The sequence below is a fragment of the Perognathus longimembris genome, chromosome 2 (genome assembly GCF_023159225.1).
Source record: "Perognathus longimembris pacificus isolate PPM17 chromosome 2, ASM2315922v1, whole genome shotgun sequence".
Lineage (NCBI taxonomy): Eukaryota > Metazoa > Chordata > Mammalia > Rodentia > Heteromyidae > Perognathus > Perognathus longimembris.
Genome location: NC_063162.1, coordinates 74,305,996 through 74,327,675, shown reverse-complemented (window position 1 = coordinate 74,327,675; position 21,680 = coordinate 74,305,996). Strand labels below are relative to the sequence as shown.

Here is a 21,680-nt window from a genome sequence, read left to right as displayed (position 1 = left end):
TCCCTGGAGATTTCCTAGGGCTGGACTAATTATGTGGGCACTGAGGGTCTTACGGTTTTCTAGGAACATTGGAGGATCCCAGGGATTTTCATCCTCGAGTCCTGCCAGGAGCATTGGTAATTATTCACATTATGAGTCAGAGTGGAGTCTGGTCTTGTGTTGTAGGAGCTGGGCATCTGAGGCCATTTACAGGTAGTCTCAGTTGTCTAGCAGGCCCTAGAAGCCTTGATGGAGTCAAAATGTCACAGATCTCTGTGCTTGATTGTGCACTCATTTAATCATAGGCAGGTGATGCACATGGATAAAGAAGCTGACTGAAATTTTGATCTGTGAGTATGTTAATTATGAACATAAATTTTCTAGTCAAAGAAATCCAGTTTAAAGTTCCATGTAGTAAAAGAGCCTCCTGGCAGGCTTACTCACAGGAGACAGGACACATAGGGAAATGGGGAAGAAGAGCTCGGTAGCAGGGTGGTCAAGGACATGGGCCTTTCAGTCCTGAACTCTGTTTCTGTTGCTGCTTCTGTTGCCTTACAGTCTTCAGTCTTTTACAACCTTCGCTTCCCCTTTGCTTTCCCCTCCACTACAGCTTCCGCTTTCTGTCTCCTTCCCCTCCCTCCACTTCCTACTTCAGATTGTTATTGCTTTATTGGGAACTCATCAACTATCTCTTGAAAGGCAAGTGCTCTGCCAGCTGAACCATATCCCCATGCTTACTTTATTTTTCATGTAAGATCTCACACTAACTTTATCTTGGTGGTCTTGGACCACCTGCCAAAATAGTTGGGGTTTATAGACATATACCACCATGCCTGGCCTTGTAGTCCCTGCTCTGAATAAGTGAGCCTCATTTGGACATTAGATTATCTGTGCCTTAGGGTAGTAGTGGCAGTGAGCTGAAATGTTACTTGTAAAATTCTCAGTACATTTTCTAGCACGCAAGGGCTCCTGTTAGTTTTTACATTTGTTGTTGTTAATGAAGTGAACCTGCACAAAAGAACCAAGCTTTCGGGGAGAACTCTACTACAAGTTACCTACCTATCTTAGTAAATCTGAGAAAGCACCTGGCAAAGGAAATATTATTGTCCTACTAGGTTTGTACCGATGAGGAAACCAGGGACCTGGTTTGGTTGTAAAATTAAGTGGAAAGCTTCAGTCCGATGCTCAGGTCTCCTGACATCTGTTCTAATGTCTTTTCATGACCCGTGCTATATCCTTCATGTATATAAGCAAAAACAGTGTGCACCATATGTGAATGGAAGTCTGGCCAGTGTCACAGCACACAGCCAGTGACTGAGAACAGACTCACCCTTCTGAGTCCCTATCACCCCAGCATCTGGTAATTGCTTGTTGTGTTATTAGCTTCCTATGCCTTGAAGAAAGCACATAAGCATATGTATGTATGTATGTATGTATGTATGTATGTATGTATGTATGTATGTGTGTATGTGTGTGTATATGTGTACTAGTTATTATAAATGGAACATTGGCCCAAATAGTGTCATCTATCATCAACAGAGTAGCCTTTCCCTGTACGTTTCATTGTCAACTGGATTTTCTAGCTCCCCCCCCTTCCTCCTCCTCCTCCTCTTCTTCTTCTTCTTCTTCCTCTTCCTCTCTTCCACTTCCTCTTTCTCCTCCTCCTTCTTTTCCTTCCTCCTTCCTTCTCCTTCTTTCTCCTCCTCCTTTTCCTTCCTCCTCCTCCTTCCTCTCCCTTCCTCCTCCTCCCTCCCTCTTCCTCCTTCCTTCTTTCTCCTCCTCTTCCTCCCCTCCCCCTCCCCCCTCCCTCCTCTTCCTCCTGTAGATTGCTTCTGAGTAGTGCCTGTGATGGAAACTTCTGTCTGAAGCAAACTTGAGTGTTGAGTCAATGTGATTCACTTCATCAGACATCAGTAATGCTTTGTTTTATTTCTTAAATCTGATTGTGGCCAGCCAGGATCAAGTTTCATAAAATTCAAGTGGTCTACTCCGTAGGCTTCTATCTCTAGCCCTGGGGTGAGGGTGGGAAAACAGGTCAAAAGCTGGGTCCTTGAAAAGCACAAGCTAAGGAGACAAAGAGAGGATCCCAGGAGATTGGTGTGAGAAAAGCTGTGCTTCCTGTGTGTACTGCAGCCACAGAAATGTTCCTCAGCTTCGGTTTGTCAGAAAGTTTGGAAGCCAGATGTGGTGACACATGCCTGTCATCTCAGGACCTGCGAGGCTGAGGCTGGAGTATCCCACATGGAGTTGAGCCTGGCCTGCATACTGAACACAATACCAAACTGGGTTATCTAGACAGACCCTGTCTTAAACACACATATGCGCGCGCGCGCACACACACACACACACACACTCACTCACTCTCATACATAACACATTCTCACACAGCATACCTGCTAGGAAGGAGTATACTTGAGTGTTCACAAAGCCAAGTAGATAAGCCTGATCTGTTTTGGATGAAGCCTCAGAAATTTGCAGCTTTTGTGTCATGAAAAAAAAAATAGCTTCAAAAGCCAAACAGCTCAGTTGAAAACAAAAAGGAATTATGTTGGGTAATTACACAGAGGGAATGTTTCTCATGTGGGATCATCTTCATTTCACTAGCAGTTTAAAAAGTTGAAGAGACGATTTTTTCCAATACTTTATATAAAGGCCAATGAATATGATTTCAAACTCATTGAGATGCCATATAGACCATATAACTGAGTTGTATTTTATTTTATGTTTAAAGAACTGATTCTTATTTTATTTTTGTTTGTGCTGGTTCTGGGACTTGAACTCAGGGCCTGGGTTTAGTACCTTAGGTTTTTTGCTCAAAGCTAGTACTCTACCACTTAAACCATAGCTCCACTTCTGGCTTTTTGGTGGTTAGAGTGTGTCACAAACTTTTTCGCCCAGGCTAGCTTCAAACCGTGACCCTCAGATCTCAGCCTCCTGAGTAGGTAAGATTACAGGCATGAGCCACCAGAATTCAGCTCAAATACCTTTTTCTTTTCCTCCAAGGGTTACTAGCTTAGTATTTTGACGCCTCTTTACATGACAGGAAATTACTAAATTTGTTCTTTGGAAATAATCTAAACTTAAGTAAATCCTGAAAAACAACTATTCCTTAAAAAATATGTTATTTACAACTAAAAGGTTTTACTTACACTTAGGTTTATAATGATCCTTTATATAATTACTTGGCTTATCTTGGCTAAATATAGTCTAGTACAAAATAATAACCATTAGGCTTTGTACATCAGTCATGAATACTTATTTTTCATTATGAATAATTTCCTGTATTCAAGGGGAAATGTATTTCCCTTTGATACAACTTTTTAAAAAGATACATGAGTACAGTATAAGAATTCTCTTGCCTTCATGTGTAAACATTAGACAGACTGGTAGCACATGGGGGACTTCCCTCCTTCACCAAACCAGGGCCACACCATGCCCCCTGACCTGCATGTGTTTCCTTAGACTAATCTTTGTAATGTTTTCTCTGTGCAAATTTAGCAGTCAATGCTACAGTGACATTTTGTGGGTTTGCCCTATACTCCCATAGTTTAGGATATGGTAGTGATTCTATTACAAACATAAGCTCACGGGCATTTATTTTTGATTTAAAAGGTTGAAGCATGTTTTTCCACATTGGTTTTCAGTTGTGTACTTCTATTTTCTCAATTGAAAAAAGCAGGATTGACAAGTTTGCTTATTCCATATTGGCTTAGAGTACATCGGTCTCTGTCTACCTGCTGGGTGAAAGGTACATAATGAATAGTGATATTCTTGCTCTGTAGAGACCCCAGGCATGCCCCAGAGAGGGTCTGCGAAGTTGTCCAAGGTCACACAGTAAAGGGGGAAGGTAAGTGAGGTTAAGGTAGAACCCAGCAGGCTAGGGGTAGCTCTCTTCAACCCAACCATTTTAATTCACAGCTATGTTGGAAATACTCTTTTAGCTTCTTTTTTCCTTTGGCTGTTTTAGTTGACACTGAAGAAATTAACTGTTTTACTAACTGGACCTACATGGCATGTAGAACCTTCACATAGACAGGAGTGTGGGAGCAAGCTAGCAGCCATGCTGGGGAGTAGGCACAACTGTACTTGGAGAGATCAGGCAGCCAAGCAGTGGCCACTGGGTCCAGTTCCTCCAGGGCATCAGGCAGGAATGTGACAGCCCAGTCTGTTAGAGCAGCTCATCAAGCAGGCTCCCAAGGCAGGGTTTGGGTAGAGAACCATGACAGAAGCCAGGTACGCTGAGTAGGGCCAAACTCCTAGTGATCCACACTAGATTCAGCAAAGTACACACACTCCCCCAAGCCCACCGAATAAGGGAATCTTCAGGGTTGTAAAACACAATATAATGACATTTCATAGAATGGCAGTTCATTCAGTTCCTTCCTTCCTTCCTTCCTTCCTTCCTTCCTTCCTTCCTTCCTTCCTTCTTTCCTTCCTTCCTTCCTTCCTTCTTTCCTTCCTCCATTTTCTCTTCCTTCTTTCCTTCTACCTACCTACCCTCCCTTCCTTTCTCCCTCCTCTTCCTTTCTCTCCTTCCTCTTCTTTCTCCTCCTCCTTTCTACTTCATACTTGGTACTGTTTCTAAAATCAACTCACAGTTCAAATGAAACTTTGTAGTAAAATTGAGGAATTGAGATCTAAACAAACACTAGTTCTCACTGCCCAGCACATGCTTTAGCTCCCATCCAGACATGGTGGTATTTTCCCCATACTAAGATTTTTCTTTCACTCTTCCAGTATGAGGTCCTTTTTAATACTAGTAATGTGCAGCTTATAGGTATATGTGTGTATGTGCATGCACGTGTGTGTATGTGTGTGTGTGTGAAAGAGATTACATTAGGTTACATTAGATAGAGGGCTATCTGTAAAAGAGGTGGTCAAGGTGGCTTCCTTTTAAGGACTTTTCCCCTTGGAGATGTCCTCTATCCCACAGAGACAGTGCACAGTTCTTGAGGTCATATGCTGTATGTATATGTTCAGTGGGTCATCATACCACAAATTCACATCACAAACTCTTGTTTTTTTTTCATAAACATTCCTCTCCATGATCCATTAATCCATATATATATATATATATATATATATATATATATAAATTCAGGCCCTCTAAATTAAAAACTGTATTTTAGTAGTCATCTTTCTGAAGTATTGGCATCATGCCTCATTGTATTAAAGAATTATCCATGCCAAATGCCTAAACATGACATGGCTTTTTGTTTGATTCCCCAGGAAGGAATTCTGTAGTGGCACTTTGTGTTAAGCGAATGCCATATCTATTTACATTATGTCATAATCTACTATTTATAGAGGCAGCAGTTTGCTTAGACTTTTAGGCTAGAGATAAATGGATAGTCTATAGAAGAATATTTAATGCCAAAATGACCACAGATCACACAGCATCCATTTATACTCAAGAATCTTTCCTTCCACTCCAGAGGCCTTTGTCAAAAGTAACTTGAGAATTTGTCCTCTTCGGTGACACCTGGTCTGCTTTTTTGTTTTACCACTTGCCATTATTATTTAAATACAGACAGTATTAGATATTTGTCTAGTCTAGATTTCTGTGTTAGTAGAGAGATATCTTTGTAGCAACCAGTAGTTTGTTATTTGTTGTGGTTTAGTTTTTAGTCTTTGAGGTCTTGAAACATTTTTCAAGTTCATTTTAGAATCATTTCTTTCCTTATTACTTTGTCTGGGGGCACCTACAATAGAAAATGTGCAAATGTGTCAGTGGAACCCAATGGCTCGATTAACAGACCATGACAGTGAGCTCTCTAGTGGATATATGGAGAGTCTGTATTTGATTTAAAGAAGAAAATGTATAAATCTTGGAAGGGAAGAGCCTGCAAGCAGGAGTGGTCTGCCCCACTGTGCACTCATTGCCAATCAGGGATGTGGTGCTGCTGCCAGGAGAGCATAGGTGACCCAGGGCCAGGCTGGCAGGTAGGAAATTCCCAGAAGACAGCTGCATTCCTAGCCCAGCCTGGTGTCCTAGGGCCAGTTTGGAGTTCTCTACTTAACTGCACACATTTTTAAATTTTTATACTTTTTCAAAGTGTAGCCTATTCAAAGAAGAGTGGTCCTGATGGGGAGAACACAAAACTATGTTTATAGAAGGAAGGACTGGAAGAACCAGGAGTCTTGATACATACTGAAAGCTGAGGAAGAGAGGGTTAGACTTACTTCACATAGTTGTAGAATAGGGTCACTAGGGCAGGTTGGGCCTGGAAGTGGAGTAGTTGTCCACTGTATATGCATGCCCTGAGAGGAATGAACTGCCTCAAACAGCAGTATAACTGTGGACTTTGAAGACCACCATGTCTATGCAGAGTGTGACTAGAGTATAAAAGATATTGGGGACATCCTGGAAGATCTCCAAGACCCCTGGAATCGAGGTTCCTGCCTGGTTCTAAATCTTATCAAAGTCATTTCAGGACCACAGTTAGTGTACTAAACAGTGCAGCAATGTGGAGAACTCTTGATGCTTCATTGAGGAACTAGGCCTACAGGCAGGGACTACAGCACAGGGTGAGGAGAGCTGGGATGAGCCTGAGGCTCAAAAGAGGGCCTAGGAACACTGCCTTGGAAGGCAGGGTCCAAGACACTAAACACTGCAGCTGAGGGTCTAAGGGAGAAGAAAGTATGGACACAGGTGAGGCAGGGGAGCAGGGCCTGGAGTGGGAGTATATGGAGCCAGGAGTTGAGACCTGAGAGTAACACTGTCCATTTGCATATATGAATGGTAGCTCAAGGCAAGGTTGAAGGTGAGGGTGCTAGTGAAGGATCCAGAAAAGCCCCATCTCCATATCACACATGTCCTGCCCCTGCTACACAGGGCTTGGGCTGTTCTGCAGTCTATGAAGATATGTTCATTTAGTGTCTTGACCTTCTCAGTATTTGGGTACAAAGGAAGTCACATTGATACCCACCCAAATAAAGTCAGCCCACATTTCCATGTTGTATTCCTTAGGACCTGTACTCCCCCATAAAGATCTTACCCAGTCATCTTTGGGGCTCCTCTGGGATGTGTGGTGGGGGCCCCTCAACTCCTCTCCTGCTCCATATCCCTCCTTGTTGCTACTCTTATCTGAAACTACTGGAAGTGGTCTGCCCCATGCCCTGGAATCCTCTGTGGTGATGCTGAGCTCCTCCTGCGCAGCCCTAATGGTCTCCCTCCAGGTCTTCACTGTTTCTACAGCCACATTTTCCCATCAGAAATAGGTAATGGCCTGTTTCTTTGCTCTGTGTCACTTTTTGCCACTTGCCATTGAAGTGGGACTGGCTAAGTCCTGACATCACAGAATCCCTCCTGACTCAGGAGGCTCCTTTCCTTCTTGGCTGTGGCTCCACAGCTGGGTCCTGGCAGTGGGGCCACCGCAGTCTTCTATGGAGTGCAGTGTCCTCCTGGGCATCCAGAAGTCTTCCCTGCCCGACTTCCTCTCTGTTGGGGCTGGCTCCACAAGCAAAACAAACTCTACTCCTGGCAGCTTTGCTACCAGATCACCCACACACCTGCCCCCTAGGCTGACTTTCCTTTTACTGGTTGGTATGTAGCTGGAACCAGGTAATTGCTTCTTGTATATCATCTTACTCAACCATCCCTACCATCAGAGGAGCAGATTATGAGAAATGAGTGGCTTGGCCAAGGCCAAATAACTGACACAGAACTAGAATTCAACACCAGGCTCTTTGGAAGGAACACCCAGCCAGCCGCCTCACCTGCTTGGCAGTAAAGTGCCCAATTTGCTCACGGTCATCTGCATAAATTCTAAATTGGCTTTTGCATGCAGGGCTGGGAAGAAACTGTGGATGCTGCTGTTGCACACCTCTTGAAGACCTGCCTGTCGAAGAGCTCCAAAGAGCAGGCTTTGAACCTCAGCAGCCAGTTGAGCATACCGAAAGATACGAGCCGCCTGAAGAAACGCATCACCTTGCTGTGTGATAGATTAGCTAAAGGTGGCCGTCTGTGCTTGAGCACTGATGCGGCAGCCCCACAGACCATGGTCATGCCAGGTAAGAGCCCTGCCCACGCCTCCTAAACACAGCTCTGCTGCCCTCAGATTAAAGGAATGTGCCTGTGGTTGCATTGGGGTTTAAGTTTCATATTAAAGTGATGATAGCCAAGAAAATTGTTTGCACGTTTCCCCTTGATATCCTGGGGAAACCACTTGGATAAATGTTCTTGGGTGTCTTCTGGCCAGTCATTTCTAGGATGGTTTGTCTTTCCTCTTCTCTGTGCTTTCATATATATGACCCAATTTGGTTTGCTTCTAACCAATAAAAAGAGGATTAGAGAATAAAACTGTTTTTAGGGAAAAGTTTTACTGAATGTGATCTCGCGATACCAGGCCTCATGAATGTAAATAGCATGATACAAGGAGCTAATATGATCCAGATGGGTCAGGTTCTCCTGCTGTTTGCTTGGACTGTGGACACTGGAATAGAGAAAGACTCAAGATCAAAATATGTGAGCAGGCTTCAGGGTTAAGGCACCTGTGGGCCACCGTGGAGGATGAGCTCCAGTGTGCCCCCCCCCCTCCCGGAGTCAGTGGAAGGTCACAGGCCTTCAGATCTTCCTTCCCATAGTCCAGGCACCCCACTGCGTTGCACTGGGTCCCCTTAGAAGCTCCCAAGTTCCACTTCCCTCTTCCCAGCCTCTCCATGCAGTGAGGAATATGATACAGATGAGTTTACTGAACATGGCAGCTGCGGCAGCTATTCCTCTTAAAGCAAGGACCATAGTTTGGGAAGTGATTTACTCTTCTTTCTTCCTTCCTGTATGCTTTTGTCCACCCTTTCCCCATGTTAATGTTCCTGCTGTTGCCTTTTCCTATCAATCAGCATTCCTAGAAGCAAAAGGAATGTAAGCGAAATCTTAAAAAGATAAACATAGAGACAGAATAGCATAATCTAATAAGCAGACTCCAGAGGCACACAGCAGTGTTGGATCCAGCCTATATCCTGCACTACTTAGATGACCCTAGGTGCGTTACTTAACTTTCCAGTCTTGCTTCTTCCTCTAGAAAGGGTTGGGTGGGGGGTATAATGCTGACTTTGTTGCCAGAGCTTTAGAGGTTTGTAAAGCACCTAGCACAACACTTGGAATAGAGACCCAGTGGAAAAATCCAAGCTACCATTGATTGGTACCATTGTTACAGAAGTATGCATAACTCAATCAACCTCTAAAATCAAGAGTGTGGGGCTTGGGATTTAGCTCAGCTGAAGAGCCCCTGCCTGGCAAGTGCAAGGCCCTGAGTTCGGTCCTCAGCTCTGGGGAAAAAACAAAAAACTATTAAAAAAAAAAACTATAAAATCAAGAGTGAGGAAATAGCTGCTGTGATTGAAATATGTTTGCCTTAACTGTACACCAAACTTTTACTCCCCCCCACCAAAAAAACCCCATTTCTTTATTTTTCCTTTTTTCTTTCCTTTTCTTCTTCTTCTTTTTTTTAATGCTAGTCCTGGGCTTGAATTCGAGGCTGAATGTTAAGCCACAGCTCTACTTTCAGCTTTTTGGTGCTTCATTGGAAATGAGAGTCTCATGGGCTGGCTTCAAACCATGATCCTCAGATCTCAGCCTCTTGAGTAGCTAGTATTGTAGATGTGATCCTCTGGCACATGGCTCAAAGGGGCATTGCCTGTTCAGCTTTGTGGAATTGAAATGCTTTTCCACAGAGAGACAATTTTTAAGACATTTGCTTTTTTACGTAAGCCCCTTTCATCTTGCCTGGATGCATCCTTCTAACTAGTTTTTGGGTCTCCACTCATCTGTCTTTTGCTCACTATTATGGGAATATTTTCCTAGGAAATAAGTATTAAGGCTTAACAATACAGCAAATGAACAGTTGTGACTAATTGATACAGCAAGAGAGGGTGAGGGGAAATGATAGACATGCAAAAGAGTAAATCACAAGAAGGTTGTGCTCCCTGATGAACTGGGGCCCTGTCAGTTCAGCCATGGCAGCTATGGCTTTTCTCTACCTCCTTGGGAGCCACTCAGAGGCTGTGGCCATACTCTGATCTGATGATGAGGTGTACCCTCAGCCACACTACGAGAAAGCTGGTGGCGGTGTTCATACCTAGGAATCAGCACATGGGAGCCTGCCATTCAGAATGTTTGAATGTGTGGCAGGAAGAGGCTGGGGAAAGGGAAAGAGAAGGAAGAGGGAGAAATAAATAAAAAGAGGAAGATGGCAATGGATTTGTCAGAGCCTGAGTGCCTGGGAGGCAGGTTTGTGGGTCTCATGCCTGTCTGTTGACGTTGTCTTCTCAGGGGATGTTGGGGCTGTGTGTTTGTGTCTCACTGTCACAACTGTCCCATTTGGTTGGTGACCCTCCCTGATGCCTTCATCTAGTCAAGTTGTATCAGAGCCTTTTACCCTATTATGTTCACTTAGTGCTTTTAATACTTTTCTCCAGTAACTCAGAATTTTCACACACTTTATCCCTGTTCTTAGCACATTTTTGAGGTAGAAAAAACATGTGGAATTATTGCTGTTTTACAAATAAAAAATGGGCAGGAAAAGCGAAATATCTTGCCCAGAGTTACGTGATTCCTGGAAGGGTTAGGCCTCGCATCCAAATTTCTTAGCCTGCTGTGCTTCCCACCAGACCACACAGACCCAGTGCACACATGACTCCTCCTGGGTGAGCAGTTCCCCATCTAGCTTCCTTGCTCTTTAATTGGCCCAGTGACATGGGAGGGATGGGCCAGTAGCTCTACAGAGTCTGGTTTCTTTTCAGGAAAGCTATATTAAAGTTTTATCATCTATTTGTTTTGTGCTTATTCTTTATTTTTCTATAGGTGATGTGATATTATCACAGAGATAATGATAAATGCCATGAGTTATTTCTGCTTCCAGCCTCTGTGTCATTCACAATGCTACTATAAAGTTATAATCATTGTGTCAGAGTATATGAGGTAGAGTGGCATATTAGGAAGGAGTGTGTGGCTGAGCACATAGTCTCACAGGTGTTTTTCATGGACATGATCTTCAAGACCTGGCTCAGAACTCCGGAATGACCTGGGTCACCTCCCTCACTTAGCAGCTGAGGGAAGGAAGGGCTGAGAAGGTGAAGTGACTGAGTGCTTAGTATTAAAAGTCAGGAGTGTGTGTAATTTCACCATGTTCCCTATTAAATTGCAGATGGATAAACATCTCCGAATAAAACACCCTTGGTCTTTTCCAGCGCCATGACTTTATGAGCCCAGCACCTTGGATGTGCCCTTTCTCTGCTCTGTGAAGGCCATGATGACAGCATCCTCCCAGGGGGCCAGAGTTTGAAAGTCTTTCCCCCTCAAATTACCTGTGGCCTTCACCTGACATTTCTCCTGCTGGCCTTAGTCAGCTCTGTCAGGTTCTCACTTAGCCTTTCCTGGGTGAATTCTTTTGTCTGCAGAGCCATTAAACTTACTGTTCTTATCTGTAGCACTAGTATTCACATCTTTCTGCAATAGCTCATGGCTTATAGGGAACGCCCCCTCACTTAAGTCTTTTTGCCAACTTCATATCTGTGCATTGTACTCTTAGGGGGCCAAAAGGGCCTCTGTGGTGTCTCCTAAAATGTCTAATGTGAATCAGTGAGTGGCCTAGCTGGTCTCATATGTGTAGATCACATCCTTTGTCCCCTGGGTACAGGAAGACTGCCTTAATCTGCTCAAAGCTTCCTCTTTGCCTCTTGCATGGCTAGGACAATGTTCTAACAGCCCTAACTACAACAAAGTTTTGAATGTCTCGGGTATGTATGTGCATATGTATTATGGGTGGGTTTAATTCCTGGTATTTGGAGATTAATTCTATCTCATGAACACATGGGAGCTTTTATCACCTCACGATGGTCCTTGTTAAACATCATTTCATATATAAGATAATGAATTGGTACATTTGAGTGATGGCTCCTAAGATGGAAGCTTGGAGAGCAAAAGACATGGGCCCATAGCCAGCCAGCCAGCCAGGCCTGGAGAAAGGGCTTAAAGACAGTCCAGGCTTGACCAGGTGCCACCAGCGGATATTTCCTTCATGGGATCCCATTAGTCAGAAGTCACCAGGGGCCATAGATTTCGCTGTGTTTTCTTTGGCACAGTCAGATTTTGGGGGACACTGTGAAGCCAGAGAAAGTAGAGGAAACAAAGTTTGATAAGTAAAATGAGATTTTCATGAATATGGATCAAAATTATTATTTTGATATGTGGTGTGGACTATCTAGGAATATTTGTGCGTCTTTATTATCCTAAATAGATGGAAACAGTACTCATTGAAAGTCAACACAAGCCTGCCTGAGGAGTCTAGTGGAGCTTAAGTCCAAATGCAGAGCACAAACTTGACTGAGATATGGTCTGTGCTCTTAGAAGATACATATAATTTCCACTTGTTAGTACTTTAAACTTGAGTTAATAATCTTTCTGCCTTAAGGACTTGAAGTTGGTTTGCAGCTACTTCCAAATGATCCATTTCTTAGAATTTCACCTTGGTTCTCTAGAATCTCACTAAGATTCTGGACCAGAAACTGCTGTTTACTTTCATATTGTCACTCTGGTTCAACTCTTGGTCTAACATTGATTTTTGTAAGTTTGAAGTCTTTTGTTAAGAGAAACGTCATAGAATTCCACATAGGAAAAATTGCTAAGTAGCTTCTTAACATGTTTTTCCTTCAGAAAATAAAATATTTTGTCTGTACATTTTAGAAGGAAGGAAGGAAGGAACGAAGGAAGGAAGGAACGAAGGAAGGAACGAAGGAAGGAAGGAACGAAGGAAGGAAGGAAGGAAGGAAGGAAGGAAGGAAGGAAGGAAGGAATCCAAAATGGGAAAATAGCTTCCGAACCTGTTTTCCCTAGAGAAAGTAAAATATTTTGTCTGTACATTTTCAAAGGGAGGAAGGAAGGAAGGAAGGAAGGAAGGAAGGAAGGAAGGAAGGAAGGAAGGAAGGAAGGAAGGAAGGAAGGCTCCAAAATGGGAAAATAACTATTGTGAAGTAGACTTTGACTTCAGAAGTACATGTGTTCCAAAGTGGCCCATTACCAGCTCTGTGATAAGGAACATGTTTCTTAACCTGTCTACTTGTTTTCCCAATATAAATAGGGATAATAATGGTACTTAATTACAGATTGACCAAATTAAACATAGGAATACATGGAAAATACTTAGCAAGTTTCTGACACCTAGAAAATTCTTACTAAAGCTGAGTTTAGATTAATTGTAATAAGACATACCAATGTAAAACTGTAAAGGTGTGAGGGAAAATCCCAAAGGATTCTAGAGTTCAGCTAGAAGACATAGGGTTAGACAGGAGATTGCTAGAGAATTTTATTTTCATAACATTATTATAAAATAGCAGTGAATGACACTGTTGAAATAATCAGAAAAGATTCCACCAAATTGAAATGTTCAGACTTGATGACAATATGGAAGATTTGAAGCTAACTCTTAACAGAAAAGGTACCAACCCTCAGGATCTGAGGCCCATAGTTCATAGTAGCATCTAGGAAACCAAAGGTTTGAGAAATAAAAATAAAATTTTAAGTTTATTTTATAGTTATCCACATTTAGGTAATAATGGACTAATTTTGGAGACCACAGTGGGAGAACTGAGATTTTTGTTTTGCTTGGGACATAGAAGTCCACACTCAGATCTGACCTCCCAAACACCTCCACAAGGTGAATCACTGTTTTTTGTGTTTTTGTTTTTTCTCGGAATCTACATTAATCCTCTGAGAGATGTATAGACCATTTGCCTTCAAGACATCTACCTTGTCCTCATTCTTGCCAGTGTTCTTGTCTTCATTGTTAACAGGACTCTCTGCCACAATTTCACTGGTTGCTGCTTTCTATGTCACAAGAGCCATTTTCCAATAATGCTTTATGTTAAGTCTTAAAAACGTGGTAGTTTTGTAATTTTACTCAGCAGAATACTTACATTGTATTTGCTACAATTTCTAATAGTCAGTGAGAGATGAATCAATAAAAATATCAATAACAAGTAGAGATTGATCTAGTGTTAAAAGCAAAAGGTTTGTGGAGTAGAGACTAATTTTTTAAGTGATCAGTTAGTCTTTGAGCTTATAGCTTTGTGTTATGTGTTTGCCTCTATGATTATAGCATAAACAGAACCTCCTTAACCAAGAGGATCTGTTTCCTTTCCCCAATTATAAATGTAAGAATTGAGAATGTGAGAACACTAACTGTGACCACAATTGCTAGTGTGACATTTCAAAGCAACAGAAAGAGGACAAGATGAATTAATTTAAAAATGCTGCTGGGAACTGGCCAATCATTTGGAGAAAAGAAATAAGATTCTAGGCTCATACCATGTGCCATCAGCCCACAGTGCATTTCATACCAAATGATTGAAATACAAGAAATAAGACAAAACAGAAACAAAGAAGAAGGAAATCACAATAGTACACAAGAAATAAATGGAACTATATGCATACTGAAGCAAGACAGGCCTGCACAGGGCTGTCTTGCAGATATGTATTTGCTGGTTATAGATTCAGCCTCCTCCCCATCTCTGCAACTCCTCACTGAGCATGCCTAGTCATGCAAGTTACTCATCTTTCCTTGATCTGGCGAACCCTTGTGCCCACACCCTATAGGCCACTACTGTGATTTCCAATGCTGGAATGGAACCCATTGTGGGCCTTGGGTCAGTTCATCACAACTGGAATACAAGTAAGCTCATAGACACTTGCCCACAGTCCTTCGATAATTCACTTCCTTTGAGAAAAACACTTTTTCTTTATCTCTGAAAACAAGCCCTTCTTGTCTCTTATCACCATTTCACATAGAACTGCTTTCTTGGCATTTTCTATGACCCATGCATTCTTACAAAAGTGATATAGATTATTTGAAGAAAATGTACATAAAATATGAAAGAGGATGATGGGAAATCCAGAGTGCAGCTGTAACTGCCACCTCAGGATAGCTGCCTTAATGGACACCTTGCTCTAGACCTTCCTGAACCAGATTTCGTGAAATAGATGACTAAATTTCAGGCTTGTGTTTCCTGCCTTTTCTGATTTTCTTAAAGTAAGAGACATTACTACTTTGGGGTATTTTATGAGACCATTTTATAGAATATTCGTATCCCTTGGATTCTTTATTTTAATACCAGAAATTATTCTTGCTCTCTATACCTATCTTTCTAGTTTTTGTGGCTTCTCTTCTTTTCTTTGTATCTTCCCTCTGGGTATTCTCCATGTGTCCCGAGGGTCTTATGAGCCACCTCCTGAAGTCTGGGTACTTCTTGGTTAGGATCTTCTCTGTTAGGATCTTCCTGCTGCTTTCTCTGTGTCTGTCCACACCCCACAGCCTGTTGTGGGTCCACATGCCTGACTGGAACTCACCTCCTCATGGGTTCCCAGTTCAGTAAATGACATGGTGCTCTGTCTAGGCCACAGCACACTGTGTTCAGCTCCCTGAAGTAAATATAAAGTTAACTATATAAATTTCTATGTAGGTATATATGTATGTGAGTGTATGTGTAGCCATACTTTTTTCTTTGCATATGGATACTTATCTAAAAATTAGATCGTACTGATCCTACTGTAACTGCTGCTTTTACTTTCTCTTTTGATAATAGAATCTTGTTAGGTTTTTCCAGGCTAGCCTCAAACTCAGCAGTCTTCCTGCCCCAGCCCTCCTGATGTCTGTGACTACAGTGTGCACCACTGTATATATCTGATTTATGCCTATTACTTTACAGATCACTTTTAAAACTTTCATTATTAAATAGCTCTACACTGTTTGCTTAGCTATATACTTAACCTAGTCTCCTTTTGTGAAAAAATACAAATGGTTTTTGGTGTTAGTATAATACGTATTTGGTGAATAATCTTTACCTAAATTTGTGATGATGAATTTATGTTTTCCCACTTGTTTCTTGGGAAAAAATATGAAGCTGATTATGTAATTTACATGATTTAAAAAGTTTACAGTTCTGCTATCTGCCATGTTAAATGGGAAGTTCTCAACCTGAGATGCAATATTCTGGACTAACTAGACCCACATTATCTTTCTAGCCATATCTCCTCCTTGCTAGGCAGGTTCTCAAACACTCAAGCCATGCCTTACAGTCTAAATTTCTGTGCTTGTGAAGAGTTAGTTCTCTTGCCCTAGTTAGACAGTGTTGGCCTGCTATCAAAATTACTATCATTTCTGGAGGTCCAGCTGAAATAATGTTCCATTAAATGCTCCCTGGAGCTCTTTGCACTGCTGTTCTCTTTTCTCTGTGCAGTCTGCTTCCCTGGGTACATGACTATTAGAAACTATTCTCCAGGGTTGTTTTTTTTTTTTCCTTTAAAAAGGATATTTGAGATGTTTGGAAGTCAGGTGATATAGCAAGTTGAGAGTGCTGAAATCTAATGTTAGTGTTAAATGAGAGGCTTTGAGGCGGCACAATGAATAATCTAGAATGTAGGTAGGCATTTGAAAAGAGAAAAAGTGAGAACTTTATTATGTGGGGGAGTACATGGAGATAAGAAGAGGAAAGGGTAGTGAGGCTCACTCAGCCATGGGCCTTAGAGAAGAAAAGTTTTATATTAATTTTGCAAGAGCAAGAAGGCATAGATGGACATGTGGTATACGAACACTGACTTGAAATAAGCAAAGAACAAATGTTAGGCTGTTTTTCTTCTGGAGTCTTAATTTTCTTATTTGAAAATTTGAGATAATACTTTCTTGTTTTGCATATCAAATCAAGCTGTATTGAATAGGAAAGGAAGAATGTAGTCATGATGAGATGGACATTCTTACCCCTTGCAGCAGAGTGCTTGAGAGAGGAGGGAAAGGATTAGCAGAGGAACATTTGAGTCTGGGATTTGAGTCGGATTTGACAGGAGAAGCAATTAGAGGAACACAGGGGAAGGTCTGCCATCAAAGGCCTCACAGGAAAACGTCCTCCCTATGTACTGAGCAAATGCTGTTGATGGACGTACTGGCAGTCATTATACCGCGATGTCCAAGGACCAGCTTCTTGGAAGCAGTGTTGTTAATACAGGAATAGAATACCAGGGGAGTTTGAGGAATTTCCTTCCCTGCACATGTTTATACTAATGTGACTACTCAACAGTCTAAAGATTAATTTGGGAAAACCCCGCCTGAAAGCTGGGGGGAGAAATGAAGTTGTTTTTAAAGGACAGCACTGTTCCTGTTTCTTTGCTTACTCACCTGACCCCTCAGGTCACCTATCTTACCTAGCTGTTACTGCTGTGTCTTCTCTTTGACTACTCTTATATGAGATATTGCAATGAAGACCCTGTGTGATTTTCAGTATCCTTATAAATTGTGTGGTCTGGACACCTCCCAAGGTTCTGAGTTCTAGTCTCACTGGAGTTGTCCCGTAGGAAGACACCTATTTCAAAGGCATTTTTGTTATATCAGAAATAACTTCTGAGATTGCCTTCTTGACACATATAAGGATGAAAAATTTGGTATTTATTTCAACAGTGGCTGGCAACAAAAATAAAATTATAAAGGTATTCCTACACAAGCATGTAATTGATTGACCATAAGCAGGTAACTGTTTGGGGGGGCTTGGGAGGGAGTTTTTCTTCTCCTCAGCCCTTACTCCTATTTGTGCTACCTCAGTGGCTTTACCTTCAACAGTCTGGTGTTACAGTTCATCTTAGATTTACAATAAATATACTTCCTATTCTCTTTCAGCGTCTCCCTCCACCATCTCTCTGAGGAGTTCCATTGTCAACAATAGATGAATGTGTTTCTCTGTTTTCATTATAAATTCATCAATATTATTAAAATTATATTTTTTACTTTCCTTTAGATTTTTAGGGTAGCTGGATAAAGCATTTTAGTTGCCTAAAAACAGTTCATCAGTTACTTGTGTGAGAGTCACTAAGACTTATTTCACTTTACATTATTTTTGCTTAAATGTTTTAAATACATGAACATGCATGAATAATGAGAGTTATGCACAGGGCATAATGTATATGTGGCACATACATGCATACACACACACTCTCTCACACACAATCCATTTCCAGAGCTTAGTCATTGTAATCTTAGATGACACAGTTGGCCCCAAATATCAACTTCTATTGCAGAACTACTCAACACAGCATGACTAGCAAAAGTAACAATCATTTAGAACCAGAATTGTCATGTCAAATGAAGCCAGTGCCACACTTAGAATCTTCTAAAACATTTTTGTTATAAACTTTGGAAACCTCCTAGTGTGTTCATTTCAATAAATTGTTGGAATAGTCAAACCCTTATGATTTATGTATGTATGTATAAGAGAGATTAAAGTGGAAAGAGCAGGAGGTATGGCTAGAGGTGAGAACACCTGCCACACACGCATGAGGACCCAAGTTCAAACAAAATCCCAGTGAAGCCCAGTTCTCCTTTTTGGCTCCCAGTACATAGCCCTCCCCTGCCCTAAGAAGCAGGCATCTTTTGTTGGTACTCTTTGTACAGTCTGTCTCAAGTGTGTAAAGTTTAGGTTTCTATTTTGAAATACTCTTGCCATAATTTTGGTATCCCCTCAAGTATGCTTCCTGAGCCATCCACAGGACAGTGCTATTACTCGCTAGGTCTCAGAAGCCATGTTTATACTAATGCCAGTGGGTGTCCTTTAGTTAGCACAAATGCTTATGTGTTGGTGGCACCCAGCTGTTTTGGGCATGTGTTAAAAATAATCCTGGAAGTGAGTATAACTCTAAATGAGAAGCAACTTCACTGTCCTTTCAATTGCTATGGTGAGAGGTTGTAGGCTCCTGGTTATGGCAAAGGCAGTGACAGGTAGTGAGGGCTCAGATGCAGAAGTCTGACCAGGTTTCAGTTAAAAGCACAAAGTTTGGTATAGCACATCTGATAAACAGGGCATTTATTCCACTATGCATGACTGTGTACTTGTGCAAATAAATTACCTGAGGTTACCTGCTTTTCTTCAAGAGTCAGATCTTTTGTTTTATTAAATATGAAATAAAATAACCAGCCTGTGACGATCTCTTAAACTTAATATATTGACTCTGAAAAAGCTATAAATTTTATCATTTATGCCTATTCTTATTGTAAATCATGTCATACACCAAACCAAGACTGAGCCCCAGAAATTTGTTGAGTATTTACAGGTCCTGGGCCCCATTATAGGCACAGGGGTTTGCTGGTTAGTTTGACAAACACCCCTGCCTCACAGAGTGTGCCTCAGTCCACAGGGAAACAGCAGAAAAATAAATTGACGCAAGGAGTAAGGATGCAGGTATAAAGTATTCATGCCCACACCTTTTTCTCCTTTTTTTCTCCTTGTTTAGTGATCAAGGGGGTGGCATATTTTGTTATTTGAGACACTTTCTTTATATGACTTGTTTGGAGGTGTGTGTGTGTGTGTGTGTGTGTGTGTGTGTGTGTGTGTGTGTGTGTTTGGTACCAGTGCTAGGACTTGACCTTAGGCCTAAGTACTGTCCCTTAGTTTTGTCTCTTAGGGCTGGCACTTGAACCACAGCTCCATTTTTTCTGGCTTTTTAGTAGTTAATTGGAGATAATTAATTAGTGATTAATTGGACTTCGCTGCCTGGGTTAGGTTCAAACTTCCAACTCAGCTTCCCAAGTAGCTAGGATTATAGGCACCAGTGCCTGCCTTGGGGTATAATCTTTATTTTATTATTATTATTATTATTGAGGGTGCTATAGTCTTTCAAGTTTTTTGGTTTGAAAAATATGTGTTGGATTTCAGAAAAGAAGTCAAAGCAATTCTTCAGAAATTTTACTAAGAAATAAGTTAGAAAACCTATTTGCAGTGATAATTGAGTCATTATACCACAAACCATTTCATAGTTTGTATCACCAAATGATGTTAGCTAGCAATTTCATGTGTTTCAACATAATACTGTCACCATTTCCCTTTGACATTTGGCATGACACTCTCAGTTTCTCTAATTGCCATTTGCTCTAAGTGAAGACACAAAATCCATGTGGGTACTATTTGTTTGTGTAACTGATTATTATCTGGGAGAGCACACTGGTGTGTACTAGCACATATTTGGATTTCCGATGTCACTAAATGGTTTCCTTGAGAACATTCTAATTATGGGTTAATTTATAGTTTACAAAATTTCATTAGCAAACAAGTATCAGGGTAACAGGAATGAGCAAGTATACAAATTGAAAGTGAATTAACATACTCCAGTATCCTATTAGACAATATATATTCTCAATCTAGACCTGTCTTCTGATTAAAGTCATGAAACCTCCAATACTGATTAAGTAGGATTTAACTGGACCTCAAGGGCACAAGGATGTTGAACTCTGGAGAGTTTGCCCAGCCCAAATTTTCCTTAGTACATTATAAAACATTATCTAAGTTTATGTCTTTAATAGAATTTGATGGCCGTAGCCCTCTTTAGACTGTCAAATTGGCCCTAGAGTTTTCAGCATCGGAAAGTCAGGATTTTGTTTTCCCAGCTGTTTAAACGTAATACATTCGAAGACAGAGGCACTGTCCTGTAAGTTTATAGCCTAAATAAATCTATTTTAAAGGTGTACTGGTCCGAGGCCAGGTGGCATAATAGGATGACATATGAGCTGTTCACATCTGAGGACCTGGTACTGTAGCCATCTCGAGGTGCCAGGAAAATGATTTTGGAGGTGTCTGTTTGCTGGAATCCTTGGTGGGCATCTGAGAACATCACAGTACTGTTGTAAGGTCTAACATAATGAATGTGTCCTCTGTAAACTACACTGCCCGTTAGCCACCAAGGGCAGGAAAGGGCAGTTTGAGTGACTTCAGGAGGTGCTCCAAAGTCATGTTTCAATGAGTCATGAATAGTATAGGCCAGTCTGCAAGAAGGCCTGAGGGTAGTAGGAGGGATTGGGGACTAAAATTTAAGCTCTTTGTTTCTCTAATCTTTGTCTGGCTCATCAGTTATTCAGCAAGTATTTACTTAAGCCTGTTTTTCTGAGCCCTTGTCATCTTAGGCATGAATTTTATAATAAGACCAGTTACCTATCCTCTCCCTGGCTTCAGATCTACTCTAAATGCCAATAATAATATTTCAAAGAAATGTTATGAAGAACTTACTAGTACTGCAAAAAAAAATACTGTGATAACCCTGTCTGAATACCTGTAAATTCATCTCTCAGTAATCCCAAGGTGCTTAATTGGAATGCTTATCTGAAGATCTTTTGTTGTTTTTCATTTGCATTTGCCAAGAATGTATAGTAATTACATGCTCAGTTTCCATTTGAGGAGCTTTTTGAATTACTTAAAAGGCCATCATCATTAATTCATATTTAGTATCTGAATCTAAGGTTTCCTTATTGTAGCAATACCTTGTGTGCTAGCCAGACCATCACTTAATTTGAGAAAGTAAAATGCTCAGAGGTACCAGTCAGAGTTGGATTTTTATTGTGAAAATATATTTCAGTAATTCACAGGCCTCTCTCCTTTGTTAACTTGGCCCATTTAGCTCCATTCCTTTTGCATTTAGCCGCCATCCTTTAGATGAAATGGTCTGGTTAGTGACTTGTGGTCAGAGGAAGCTCAAAGGAAGAAGACAGTGATTGATGGGGGTGGAGATGGGCATGAGGACATGGAGTGGTGGGCCTAGGCAAAGGAGGGGGCATCCTGAAACTAGGCCACACAGGTTCATGACCTTTCTAGGGGTTTGTCTTAGCTCCAGGGCGTGGGCATCTTTTGTGGATTGCAGGATGCTGAAGGAGAGGCAGATGGACTTACATGCAACCTCT

At 41.4% G+C, this 21,680-nt stretch overlaps 1 protein-coding gene across 8 annotated transcripts in view; it reads left to right on the top strand.

Annotated features, from left to right (window-relative positions):
- The window catches only part of Bbs9 (Bardet-Biedl syndrome 9), a 321,391-nt gene that overhangs the window by 252,836 nt on the left and 46,875 nt on the right, over positions 1-21,680 (top strand). For all 8 annotated transcript variants that reach the window (XM_048339489.1, XM_048339488.1, XM_048339486.1 and 5 more), the window contains one exon: positions 7,770-7,992. In XM_048339489.1, the coding sequence (XP_048195446.1) occupies positions 7,770-7,992 (223 nt within the window). The remainder of the gene's footprint in view (positions 1-7,769; positions 7,993-21,680) is intronic.